Source organism: Centroberyx affinis, unplaced genomic scaffold (genome assembly GCF_046629955.1).
Source record: "Centroberyx affinis isolate AG114_WGS23_722 - 3 ecotype Tasmania unplaced genomic scaffold, CSIRO-AGI_Caff_v1 ptg000767l_1, whole genome shotgun sequence".
NCBI lineage: Eukaryota > Metazoa > Chordata > Actinopteri > Beryciformes > Berycidae > Centroberyx > Centroberyx affinis.
Genome location: NW_027279377.1, coordinates 158,428 through 171,901, shown reverse-complemented (window position 1 = coordinate 171,901; position 13,474 = coordinate 158,428). Strand labels below are relative to the sequence as shown.

The following is a 13,474-nucleotide window of genomic DNA, read 5'->3' as shown; positions in this document are numbered from 1 at the left end:
TGAGACAACAGCCACAAAAGCAAATTTCTGGCCAACACCACTTGAATTTGTGACAAGTCATTTTTAAGACTTCTGTACTCGGGCGTAGGAGCTTACGAGGAGCACTTTAAGGAAAAATCATGCAAATCATGTAGAAACCAACCACAGCCCACTTATTTTTCTCCAGAGGTATCCACTTAGCAATATTGCAGATACAGAACAAAAGGTTTGCTTACTGATGTCAATAATTTGGGTTTGAAATTAATGGGGAGTACTGTGCACAACCAGAGAGAGCTTTGAAAAGGCTTAGCACAATGTTTCCTTTTATAACACTGGCATTTATTGTTTGTTAAAAGGTTGATGCATTCTCCACTACTTTCTCATATATACCAAATTGATGTGTATGAAACTTCCTCACCGGTATAGACAGCAAACAAGTACACTATGATTTAGCCTGCCTAACAATGACCCTAATGTCTTTTTTTGTGCAAGGTTTAGAGGTCACGAGTTCCTGAACATTTTCATGTCAAGTCCCCCAAATAAATACACAATAGGCCACAAAGCCCCAATTGAGTAGACTTTATTTGAAGGACCCCCATCTGAGAAGCTTTATGCTGTTGGATATGATTTGGTACATAGCTGGGCATCTGTTGATAGTAGTGTTTGTGGGGAGATTGTGATGAGGAGAGTGAACATTCATCATTCCTATAAGACCCTGTTACTGTCTTAACTCAATTTAACAAAAGTGTGGTGATATTAAATCTTCCTCATTCTGCTAGGGGACCCATACACTTTGAAGGATCCCTGGGTAGCATTTATATCCTGGTTCGGTTTACAGCGACCTCTGGAGCCACTTTAATGCCAAAACTAGCAATAACGCGAATCTTTACCACTTTTGTCCCATTTGTCTCCCCGTAGCTGTCCCCTCTTGCTTTTCTTCCGGGAGAAACAGAGCACTGCAAGGAGGACGGAATTAAACAACACGGCAACTTTAGACAACCGCGACGCAGAAACAAACCGCTGCAGAGGGTACTGTTTTTGTAATTTCAATAGACCAGCAGGCTGCCTTGCCCCTCCATGCTGCTGTGCCGGGTTTCGGCAGTTAGCCAGACGGTAGCGAGATGGGGACGGAGGTCACACCGGGGAGGCGGCCTCCTCCACCGCGCTCTCTCCTTCAGCTCCAGCCGCTGTCACGGTGTAAGTTCAGGTGAAGGCAGCGCTCAGCCTGCTGAAGCCGTACCCGCCCAGGGCCTGTACCGAGACAGTGTGCTCCTTCCTCGGACTGAATTCCCCATGAAGCTGATCGGACAGAAGTTGCTGGACCGGGAACTCGAGATCCAGCGGGTAAGACGGACGATGTATCCCCGATAGAACGTCACACTAAACTCCATAAAAAAATGTGACAGTTTAATATTGCCTTACTTATCGGCAACCGGACACACATTGTACAACATGACTTTATACCTTGTATGAATTATTAGGGTCCACTCTTCAATTCGGCATGCATTGGATGCACCACGCAAGCAGTTATTTAAGTAAAATAGAAACTTTTAGAATTGCTTCGTCTGTTACACCCACAAGCCCCTTCCATCTAAATACAGCGCAGAGCCGCCCTCTTTCTATTTTGCTTTTGAAGTGCTGCATGGAGAATCACGTGTGCAGATTTTCCAGTGGCTCCCAGCGATTCTTAAAATGTCCTAAGTGATGTTCTAAGTGGTATGTGTCGTTTGGCGACAAGCAAGACCAAATTAAAATGCCAGATTTTTGATGGAGTTTGTTGTTTTCTCCATAAAAGAAAGAAAGGCACGTATAGGGTCTACTGTAATACTACTGCCAATAGCCAAGTGACTGTTACACCCTCTAGGAGTATGTGTGTGTCTGTACATTATGTGTGCACACCTACATTTGCACAACACAAATCCCAACTTGATAGGTATGCATTGCATTGTGTTAGACAGCCAGCTCCATGTTCATGATTTCTTGTTAGTGTCTTATCAAATTACAGTTATTCTCATCCAATTGATTGTGTGTATGTAGGAGTGTGGATTTGCAGAGCTGTACTCCTGGCAGAGGGAGAGGAAGGCCAAGAAGGAGTTCTGCCTTCATGACGGACCCCCATATGCCAACGGAGATCCTCATGTTGGACATGCACTCAATAAGGTGAGCTATTCCATGGTATTCCCATCATGTTGTTTCCTACCAGTATGGCATATTGCTGTAAATACTGAACATTGACTATATTTATTAGTTGATTGCGGACACCTGTAGTCTCATTTACTGGCTGTTGTCAGTGTTGAACAAAGTGGCTATGTGGTACCTATAAATAGGTCTAAGGTATCTGGTGGCAGTGACAGCTTAAACATCAGCAAAACTTCAAAACTGTCTTTGAACTCACCACCACCATTCATTTTTTTTAAAAACTAGTCCCTATGATTTACTTGTGTCTGTTTTGGTTGATCCAGATCCTGAAAGACATCCGTAACCGTTTTGAGATGCTGAGGGGGAGGCAGGTCCACTACGTCCCGGGCTGGGACTGCCACGGCCTGCCCATCGAGCTGAAGGCTCTGGGAGACCTGGGGACCAGCGGCCTCAGTCCTCTACAGATCAGACAGAAAGGTAAGGAGGGACAGAACACTGGAGGAATATAAGGCCTATTGCTTACAAATGCTCATATTCAGGCATGTGTGTAAGAATTTTAGGTTTGGAGCGCAACATGTTCCCATAGTCTGCAGCTTCTGTAATGTGTCGTTTTCATCCCATCCAGCCCGCGAGTTTGCAGAAGGGGCCATAGCCCGTCAGAGGGCTGCTTTCCAGCGCTGGGGGGTGATGGCTGACTGGGACCAGTGCTACTACACCTTCGACGGGGCTTACGAGGCTGCGCAGCTCAAGGTCTTCCAGGAGATGCACAGCAAGGTGGGCGATCATGCACTGTCCCTCTGTTGTTCCTACCGGTGTTGACCCAGCCACCGTTTTCCCTCCTGGTTCATCCAGACTGAAAAGGCCCAGTAATTCTTAACCTAAACAGAAACAACACCACAGGGAATCAGGAAGGATGGGATGGCATGGAAAGTAACTTGTTTGTCTTGTTGGCTGTAGGGTCAGATGCTATTTGTTTCACTAGGCGGTCTAACAGGTTTACCCCACTGTGTTGTTCTGCAGGGCCTCATCTACCAGGACTACAAGCCAGTCTTCTGGTCTCCTTCATCCAGGTACTGCGTTACTATGTTATAGTGTCATATCAGATATTCTATTCTATTCTATTCTATTCTATTCTATTCTATTCTATTCTATTCTATTCTATTCTATTCTATAGTCTTGTGTGCTTTAATCCTGTCTTTCTGCCTGTCTAGAACGGCCCTAGCAGAGGCAGAGTTGGAGTACAACCCTCAGCACGTCAGCAAGGCCATCTACGCTACATTCCCCCTAGTCACACTGCCACCTAAGCTGGCCTCAGAAGCAGGTACCCCCCCCCCCCCCCCCCCCCCCCCACACACACACACACACACACACACACACACACACACACACACACACACGCACGCATAATCCAGAACCTAAATTTGGTAGTACATTTTTAACTGTGTGTGTCTTGCTTGCTTTGTATATCTCGGCAGACTTGGGCAGTGTCTCAGTGTTGGTGTGGACCACCCAGCCTTGGACCATTCCTGCCAACCAGGCTGTCTGCTACATGCCCAACGCCCAGTAAGTACCAGTGCCACAAAATGGCATTTATTCTGCACGCAGATACCTGCAGGTACCTGGTTTGTGCCATAAAGCAATCCAGCATATCCCCCGCCCAATATAAAACGCAGTGAGGCTGACAATCTTTGGCGAAACCTGGTCTGCGATATGTAGAGTGCAGAGTTGCTTTTGGTGGATTTCTGCTAGTGTCTTGGTTTTGTCTCCAGGTATTCGGTGGTGAAGAGGGCGGACAACTCTCAGCTCCTCTTAATGGCCACAGAGCGCACAGCCAGCCTGGCAGCACTGCTGGGCACAGAGCTGGAGAGTGTCGGCACTTTCACAGGTGATACACACACACACACACACACACACACACACACACACACACACACACACATACACACACACACACATACATACTCCAGTCTTTCACTCACAATATTTGCTCATACACTATAATGCAGTATGACACAGGTTCTCTCTATTTATAGCCATGTTAAATCCATATTAAACTCTCCTGTCTTTCTCTCCCAAGGCTCACAGCTTGAGGGCGGGATGTGCAAACACCCCACAGTTCTCGACAAGGAAGTGCCCCTGTTGCCGGCCAACCATGTGACTATGACGAAAGGAACAGGATTGGTCCACACAGCGCCAGCCCATGGCATGGAGGATTACAGTGTGGCCTCACAGTTTAAACTGTCTGTGGTGCGTTCTATGAAATATGTTCAAAGCTAATAATTCTTTGTTGGTGTCCTGGAGAAACATCTTATCCTGAAAAAGTTAGCTTTTCAGGAATGAAGAAAAAACAGTTGGGTGTACCAGTCACCATGCATTTTTCATAGTTCACAATATACTTTCAATACATCTGCCAGGTCCCAGGGTCATAAAATTAATTCTCCATAATGAGAATGTCAAAAGCAGTGGCACAATACAAGATTCAAGGTTTGTATAGGACACTGAAGTTATGTTAATCACTGTGTTACTGTAACAAAACATCCAGGTTGTTCTGCAGGGAATTTGTTCTTATTGCAGCAATGAATAACTTGAGGTGGAATAGGACTTTAAACCTGGCTAATGGACAACAAGGTTGAACATATTTTGTGTGTATATGTAACCATATATGTGTGTGTGTGTGTGTGTGTTTTGCTTCTACCCCAGGAGTGTATGGTGGATGGAGAGGGCAAGTTCACTGAGCTGGCTGGTCCTGAGCTGCAGAATCTGTCTGTGATGGGAGAAGGCGCTGACAAAGGTACAGGCAAACAGAGTGTGAGAAAAGGAAGGGTGTGTGTGAAGAAGAAAATGTCACATGTGAATACTCCCTTAGCCTGAGAATGAACACAGTCCATGCATATGTGTGTGCATTGAGCTTGCAGGTGTGTTTATACTGATGGTGTTTTAACATACCTGAAATACTTCCATCTTTTGTTTGCTGTGTGTCTGTATGTACTATTTTTCTTTTTCTATTTGAACGTTTTATATATGTGTTTGCGTGTGGAATTGCCTGCCTGTATGTATGTGTGTGTGTTAGTGATTTCCATGCTGAAGGCGTGCGGGGCGCTGGTGAAGGAGGAGCAGTGCGTCCACAGCTACCCATACGACTGGAGGACCAAACAGCCTGTGGTCATCAGGCCCAGTAAACAGTGGTTCATCAACACTGCCTCACTCAAAGACAAGGCCAAGGTAAAGCTGGACAGACAAATTATTGTTGACACCCTAATTGTTGGGAGAAAAATCAAACTTGGACTGTTGGAAACTGTTGGAAATCAAACTCTTTAATCAGTTAGAATATATTGGGTGACTGATTGAGTCAATTATGCGTTCCTTCACTCTCTCATTCACCTCTCTAACTTTGCTCCTCCCATTTGTGTATGTGTGTATGCATGTGTGTATGTATGTGTGTGTGTGTGCAGGAGGTGCTGCAGAAGGTGCGTGTGCTGCCGGAGTCGGCGAGGGGCAGCCTGCTGGTCATGCTGGACAGAAGGACCTACTGGTGCATCTCCAGACAGAGAAGCTGGGGCGTCCCCATCCCAGTCTTCTACCATAAAGACACTGGAGACGCACTCATCAACAAGTGAGCACATACACAACACACACACAGACAAACACGCTTGCACACATGCAGCACTTGTACACACACACAAATGCATGCACTCTTGCAGTTTAGAGATACAGTATGTTTTAAAGATATTATAATGTGGTACTAGTCATACACAGTCTCTCTCTCTCTCTCTCTCTCTCTTTCTCTCTCTCTGTACTGTACACTGTACACTTCTAATGTCTTCCCCTCTCTGCCCTCCGCAGACACACAGTGTCCCATATAGCAAACCTATTCAAAGAGAAGGGCAGTGACTGTTGGTGGGAGCTGCCCATGGAGACTCTACTGCCACCAGAGGTGCTCAAGAAGGTAGGTGTGTGTGTGTGTGTGTGTGTGTGTGTGTGAGTGTGAGGAAGAGATTGGGTCAAGGTGTGTGTGTGTGTTTGAACTAGGTTTAGAGTGACATATCAGGCCTTTCATTAAAAATGGGATCTGGTCTAGTCAGTGTTGTCCACCACTGATATGATGGATACGATGCAGTTTGTTTGATTACATATTGTATTTATTGTAGAATTGATCAATACTACACTGATTGCTTATGGGAAGCCCTTATCCTGAATTGTCTAATTTTGCTTTTTGATCACAAATATGTATTATTATAATTATTATCAATGCTGTTTCAGAGGCTTTTTCACCCTGCCAAGCATAAAATTCTGGGGGAAACACTGAATACTGATTTTCACAGTGTGGCTCCCATTTCCCTGTGTATGTCTCTGTTAGAGTAAAGCGGGCCCAGTGACAGACTATGTTCGTGGAGAAGACGTGCTGGACATCTGGTTTGACAGCGGAGCGTCTTGGGCTGCTGTGCTAGAAGGTAAAATGGTGGAAAGGCTTCATGAGAAATCCAATCCTTTGCTTTCATTTGATATCACAGCTCCTACTTCGCTTATAGTAAGGATTCAATCTATTGGGGTCTACAGGAAAGTGACTGCTTTGATATTAGACTTTTTAAAAGCCTTACATTGCCGGGGTAATGCTACTGCTCAGCCTCCTCAGGATTGACGTTCTTCAAGGTTGTTGTCAAAGCAACAGCTATTAGCTCTCCAGTTCATTTAGCCAATGACAGCCAGCTTTCAAGAGGTCTTTAATCAGGTCTTCTTTCATTAGTGTTGTTTTAGGGAAAGCTACTTATACTTGCATTAAGCAATCTCACTTGACAATACACTTTACCTTGCAAAGTTTTTTGTAAGCAGCAGAAGCCTGGATTAGCAAGCAGTGCTACCTCAGCATATCTGAGTCATTCTGCTAAGTGTTTTCATTAACAAAATGGCTGTTGTTCTTGTTTCAGCATTAGCAAGACTGTGGTCAGTAAGCTCAAAGAAGCTATTTTTATTGCATATACACGGCTAAACTTATCCATCTTAACAAGTCATTTAATGTAGTATTTAGTCTTAAAGTCACATTTTTCTTAAAGCAAGTGGGAAAAAAACTGCCAGTGTGAGATAATTGCACTTCTTACCAATTCAAAGCAACATGTTTCAAGAATTTTCTTGAATCAAATGTAATTTTCTTGATGCACTGCTAAAACTGTCCATCTTAACAATCATTTAGTCTAATACTGAGTCTTAAAATCTTGTTTTCCTTGTAACAGGTGGAAAAAAATCTGTCAGTGGGGTGAATTAATGTCACTAAAATAAGACTATAAGAATATGAGACTAAGTGACTTGCTAAGATGGACATATTTGTCATGTACATTATGTCCCATGTATTGTTTGGAAAATGTGTGCTGGTGTAAAAGGCAGCAGTGTTTGGTTGTGTTGTCATTTCCAGAGGAGCAGGAGGGAGAGTCTGAGGAGCTGGAGTCGCGTCTCAGCTGGCTCCCCGCTCCGCTCCGCAAACCCCTGGTCGCAGGTTACTCACCTATCCATCTACTGGACGACACAGCAACCTGTGTCTCCTGATTTGTCTTCCTCTGTCTGTCTTTTTCCCCTTTCTCCCTCTCTGTCTTTGTGTCTCAGACTTTGACTTTATTTTCTCCCTCTGTGTCTCAGTCTTCTTGTACTGTTGCATTCGAGTGCTGTTGGAAATATTGTAATTACGAGTTAAGCACACATGAAAGAGCCATGGCAAATATGAGTAGAAATTTTCTGAGACCCGAGTTGCCAAGATTCCCGATGAACATTTCCTCTTCTTCATGTTGCAGTTGCAGCACAAACTAGTTCTGTGCCACTTCATTTCTAAAATAAAACATCAGCCACAAAACTTTCGTTACAAAGTCCATTTTGTTGATTATTTCCAACCAAAAGCGTTTGAATGCGCGACGTGAAGTATTTACAACTACCGAACTCTGAAGTAGGAGATTACGAGCAGCACTTGAAGGCAGCAACCCCTCCAACCCCCCCTCTTCATGCTCCTCTCTTTCTCTCTCTCCTTTGCATGCAGGATTTAGACCGCACACCTTGCTTGGGAGAGCGCCATGGCAGTTTGTTTCTTTCTCCAGGACTGGCACGCACTGCACTCCTTCCTCTCTGTTTAGTCCTATCTGTTTGAGTCGGGGTGGCGAGGGGCGAGGCTGGAAACCTGTTCTGTGTGCCTGTGGTGCCTGTGATCTCTGCAGCACACCTGTCCATCTGTACACAAAACCTCTAACCATCTTGAAGAGCTCACATTAATGAAACAGCCCTTTGCTGCCCGGTCTCTTTCTCTGTTTTTGGAATGTTTATGGGCTGGGTTTCCCAAAGGCATCTTAAGTTCCACTTCCTGACCTACATTTGAAAAAGACAATCTCAACGCTCAGATTTTGTTTTTGGGAAACCCGACCCTTTTCTATGCCCAAAGGACTGGCCCAGCTGGAACGTCATGGGCTATTTTTGACAAGGCATGGTGATAAAGTCTTCTGAACTGAGCTGTGGTCGGCTTCAAGTCTGTAAAAAACACTTTTCGGTCAGTGCATATATTACGCATTGTTGCAATTTCCCAACTAACATCAGCCGGCCTCTCTTTGTCTTTTCTAGACTTTTCCATCCTCTGTGGACAAAGTCAAGTTTCCCCTGACCTCTAACCGTTTTGTTGACCTCATTTCGTCTGGCATCAGTGTCAAAGTGACTGATTTTCTGCTCTCTTTTCTCTACACCCCCCCCCCCCCCTCCAGAGTCTGACTCCAGGGCAGATGTGTATGTGGAGGGGAAGGACCAGATCGGAGGCTGGTTTCAGTCCTCGCTGCTCACCAGCGTGGCCGCCAGGAACAAGGCTCCGTACAAGTCAGTGTCCGTCCGTCTGTGGCTTTTAATGCTGCATGAGTGTTTGTGAAATATGAAGAAGGAAATCCCATATAGTATGTGATTGGTCATCAGTGGGTTCAATCGGAGAGATTACCCAAAAATCCAGAGAGGAGTTACTGAAATTGTTTCAAACAAAGCTAATGTAGAAAAAACACAATGCTCTATTGGCCAGGTCTCCCTTGGAAAAAGAGATTTCTGAATCGCAGTGGGTCTAACCAGGTTAAATAACAGTTAAATAAAAAAATGCCACAATCCAAATAATCGTAATATGACAGCTTGTCCTCATTTGATACATATGAGACTTTGATGTGTGTGTGCAGGGCTCTGGTGGTCCATGGCTTTGCCGTCAGTGAGAAGGGAGAGAAGATGTCCAAGTCTCTGGGCAACGTTGTGGATCCTGACACTGTCATCAACGGAGGGAAGGTAAGATAATGGGAGAGATGTGAAACAAATTGTTGGGTTTTGGTAAAGCCTCTTTTGGTTTTGTTCTTTAAGTGAAAGAACAGGAAAAAACGGTTTACTTCAACCTATACTTTTTCATGTTTTTTTTTCCAGGACTCATTACATTATCTCTTGAAACCCTCAGCTCATGCTCATTTAAATACCAAGCCTTATTACTCTCTTCTTCTTTCTGTCCTCCCTCCTCTCTGTCTCTCTCTCAGGACCCCAGTACGCCGGCCTACGGGGCAGACGTGTTGCGCTGGTGGGTGGCGGAGTCCAACGTCTTCTCCGAGGTTCAGATCGGCCCCACTGTGCTCAGCTCGGCCAGAGACAGCATCAGTAAGGTACCAGCACAGCATTCTCACAGCACTGAAGGAACAAAGGACATTTTAGAGTGAGATGTAACTAGTCTCACTCACCAGTCTCAAAAAGTTCTCTCTACACACCAGTACCACTTTCAAACTGAGTCATTTAATCACATTTACAGCCATCAGATAGGGATGACTCACTGCTTCCTTCTTCTTCATTGTCTCTCTTTCTTGTTCTCTCTCTCTCTGTCTCTCTCTCTCTCTCTCTCCCTCTCTCTGTCCCAGTTGAGGAACACTCTGAAGTTCCTGCTGGGCAACCTGCATGGTTTTGACCCACGCACTCAGGCTGTGGACCCCAAAGAGATGCACTACATCGACCAGTACATGCTGCACCTGCTCCGCGAGTACAGCATCAAGGTGTGTGTGTTGGCGTGTGTCGGTGCCCACAAGAAATAGAGTGTGACTCATCTCGGACTGAGATGTTGGCAACTTTAAAAGACATCGAAAACGTAATGTGTGTGTGTGTGTTTTTAGGTGACAGACGCCTACAGCGAGTTTGACAGCAGCAGGGCCATCCGTGCCCTGCAAGCCTTCATCGCCAGAGACCTGTCTAGCTTTTACTTCAGCATCATCAAAGACAGGTAAAGGATTGTTTGTCGCACAAAACACTGCAATTACCTCTTTGACCTCAGTACCGTCTAACCTCGGTCCTCCATCTGTCACACTTTCTTTCTCTCTCACTCTATGTCTCCCTTTTCTCTGTCTTTCTTTCTTCCCTCTCCTCCCCCAGGTTGTACTGTGATCCGGAGGACTCACTGGGCCGAAGGTCGTGTCAGACGGTTTTGGAGGAAATTCTGGACGGACTGGCCAGATCCATAGCTCCCATCCTGCCACATCTAGCTGAAGAGGTCTACCTACACGCACCTGGACATGACAGTACGTGCCTGTGTGTGTGTGTGTGTGTGTGTCACTTCAAAGTAATTTTTAGGAGTGTATCACACTAAAGGAGTTAACAAGAATGTTGTTTAACTGTTTGTTTGGGCAGAAGGGGAGACTTTGTTCAAGAGCGGCTGGATCAAAAGCAGTTCGGTGTGGCGGCGGCCGGGGTTGGAGGAGGCGGTGGAAGGGGCGTGTGCCATCAGAGACTCCTTCCTGTCCTCCATCCCGGGCAAAAACGCAGCCCAGTACGACCTCACCGTCGCCATCGAGCCTGGCCTGCTGTTTGAACTCATGGAGGTAAGAGTCATGGTGTAAGGAAGCTGCTTGTAGGTTGTAAGTAAATGCAATGGCTTATACAAAAGACAAAAAATTACTTAAATATCTAAGAGGCTGGCTGAGGGTAAATTTAGTGTTTGTGATTACAGTTGTGTGTTAACTCATCTTTGAAACATATATGAGGATGGATGGATACAGTATATCCAGTCATGGTTCTGCAAAAGCAAATGTAATAACATCACATTATTACATTAAATTACATTTATTACTTCATAAGGAATGTAACATTTTTTTATCTGATGAGGTAATAATGTTGACTCATAATGTAATACCTCAGAAGAAGAGTATGTGTAGTGTAATGTTTTTTTTTTACATTATTAGTCAATATTATTATTCATCAGTTAAAAATATGTTACACTCTTTATGAAGTAATAAATGCCGGTTAATGTAATAATGTGATTTATCACATTAACAGGTTTTATTACATTTTCCATTTAAATAGACATTTTTAACTACACTTTAACACATTATTACATCATGCAGCAGTTATTACATTATCAGTTGCTACAAAGCATCCACCAAATGACATAATGCTGTTATCCTGTGAAAACCTTTTCACTACAATTCTGGTGATTTTCATGTTTTCACTTCAGCTGAAGGACTACATGGTCTTCTATGGGATGAGAAAATTCTATGAAAATTCTGGTGTCATGAAATCATATCATAACCTATTGGATAAACTCAAAAATGCACGGCGGACAATGGAAACACAAGGCTGATTTTCCATGCTTGTTTCACAAAATGTCAGGAGATCAGGCTGTGTTATTTTTAGTTCCTGAAAAGTTGACAGTTTGGATACTTCCCCTCCCCAGTCTCTGCAGGAGGAGCCCACCTCCACCTCCTCCCAGCTGACTGAGCTGATGATGGCGGCGCGGACCACCCTGACCAGCACCCTGCCCCGCGACCTGCCGCCCGACGCCCTGCTCAGCAACGGCAGCTTCCTCATCAACCTGGAGGGTGAGGATGACGTTAACACAAAGCTAATGACATCATGATGCTAATGCCAGTCAAGCCGGAAGGGGAGAAAAGTAGTGTTTAGTGGCTCCAGTCCATCATAAGGCATCACAACCACCAGAAGACCTTTTCTTCATTGTAACTTGCACCAGTTTGATACTAAATATGATGAATACTGTCAAAGATTTATGTAGGCCTAAATATGTGGGTATCTGCCACTATGCCCATATGGTGCATTGCCAATATGTCAATGCACCATATGGGTAAGGAAAATGTCATTAGAATACCATGTCTGTGTACCACCCTGCACACAAAAAAGCAGATCACACAATAGATACAATAAATCAATAGCCTATTTATTTAAAATGTAGTTGTTTATGATCATGTTTACAATGATGATAAAGCTATGCAAATGTGATTGCTGAAAGGTAAAGACGAGTCCTTGAATGCTTGGATAGTTGAATACACAACATGATGTATGTCTGTCTGTCTGTCTGTCTGTTTGTCTGTCTGTCTGTCACCCCGTGCCTGTGTGTAACCCCAGTATGTGTCTCTGTTGTCAGGTGGTGTTATCAGAGAGGACAGTGCCTACAGTATAGCAGTGGTGCCCACCTCCGCTGCCCGGTGCCCACGCTGCCGACGCTACACCGGCCAGTCAGCAGACTGCCTGTGCCCGCGCTGCCAGTCCATCGTTTCAGTGGCTAACTGATGGGCCAATGACCACGTCGCCATGACAACCAACAAAGCTGCTGTTATGTTTTCTCTGCTTCAGGGTGAAGTTGCACTTGAGTGCTGAATAGAGATCAGCTTGTCCACCCCTAATTCAAACCCTTTCCATCAGTGGGGTGTAAAACTGACCCCAAATCAGCATCTGGAGGCAAAGTCACACTACTCCCATTATCTCTAATTTTGTCCAATGCTTAACAACTAGCAGCCAGCTAAGAGAACCTGCTGCTTGGCAGTGCTGAGGGAGGACGGACAGGCATGCAGCGTCTGGCACTGTGAGGGAATGGCGTGTTAGCAGGCAACACAGCATACCAGTTTTATTTATTTGGTTCAGGCTTCAGTTTTTATGCACTGCCACACTTTCAAAGAACGAGTGTGAATTGGAAAACAAACTTCCATGAGCAAGCTATCTGAGACGAGCAAGATACTGTATATGTACTGTACGTATGTGTGAGCTGAGGATGAGGATATTGACTTTGATCCTCAGCACAGAGGGGATGGTATTCTACACTTATGTTTTATATTCATGTGTAATTGTGTGGAAAAGTCACTACAATAAGTGTCACTATGTGACAGCAGTAGAGGAGTGAGAAAATACTGCATAAACCGATTGAAAAGTGTTAGGATGGTGTGGGTGACTTCATGTAAATGCTTACTTTTGTATAATAAATCCCATTCCTTGTACACTATAAAATAAAGGATATATGGAACTAATGTCTGACTGAATTAGAGATAAATGAAGCTTTAGCTCAAAACATCCTTTGAATGTCAGCAGAATGAGACAAGTAACCAAA

At 44.6% G+C, this 13,474-nt stretch overlaps 1 protein-coding gene across 3 annotated transcripts; it reads left to right on the top strand.

Annotated features, from left to right (window-relative positions):
- The first annotated feature begins 928 nt into the window (after positions 1-928).
- iars2 (isoleucyl-tRNA synthetase 2, mitochondrial) lies at positions 929-13,385 on the top strand. 3 transcript variants are annotated; one of them, XM_071520103.1, is made up of 24 exons: positions 929-1,323; positions 2,017-2,139; positions 2,442-2,595; positions 2,744-2,892; positions 3,139-3,188; positions 3,330-3,439; positions 3,594-3,681; positions 3,888-4,003; positions 4,196-4,365; positions 4,819-4,909; positions 5,189-5,340; positions 5,571-5,731; positions 5,962-6,064; positions 6,476-6,569; positions 7,526-7,606; positions 8,847-8,955; positions 9,297-9,399; positions 9,639-9,761; positions 10,011-10,142; positions 10,260-10,366; positions 10,516-10,661; positions 10,771-10,961; positions 11,813-11,957; positions 12,518-13,385. In XM_071520103.1, the coding sequence occupies exons 1-24, from the start codon at positions 1,057-1,059 to the stop codon at positions 12,661-12,663; spliced, it is 3,111 nt and encodes a 1,036-aa protein (XP_071376204.1). In that variant the 5' UTR covers positions 929-1,056; the 3' UTR covers positions 12,664-13,385. The 3 variants fall into 3 exon arrangements, with proteins under 3 accessions (XP_071376204.1, XP_071376205.1, XP_071376206.1); XM_071520104.1 differs by lacking the exon at positions 7,526-7,606; XM_071520105.1 differs by lacking the exon at positions 7,526-7,606 and having other exon boundaries at positions 5,962-6,068; positions 6,483-6,569.
- Positions 13,386-13,474: the final 89 nt, after the last annotated feature.

Coding starts and splice junctions, on each gene's coding strand:
- iars2 (XM_071520103.1), top strand. CDS start 1,057: ATGCTGCTGTGCCGGGTTTCGGCAGTTAGCCAGACGGTAGCGAGATGG. Junction 1,324..2,016: donor GGGAACTCGAGATCCAGCGG/GTAAGACGGACG, acceptor GTGTGTATGTAG/GAGTGTGGATTTGCAGAGCT. Junction 8,956..9,296: donor AGGAACAAGGCTCCGTACAA/GTCAGTGTCCGT, acceptor GTGTGTGTGCAG/GGCTCTGGTGGTCCATGGCT.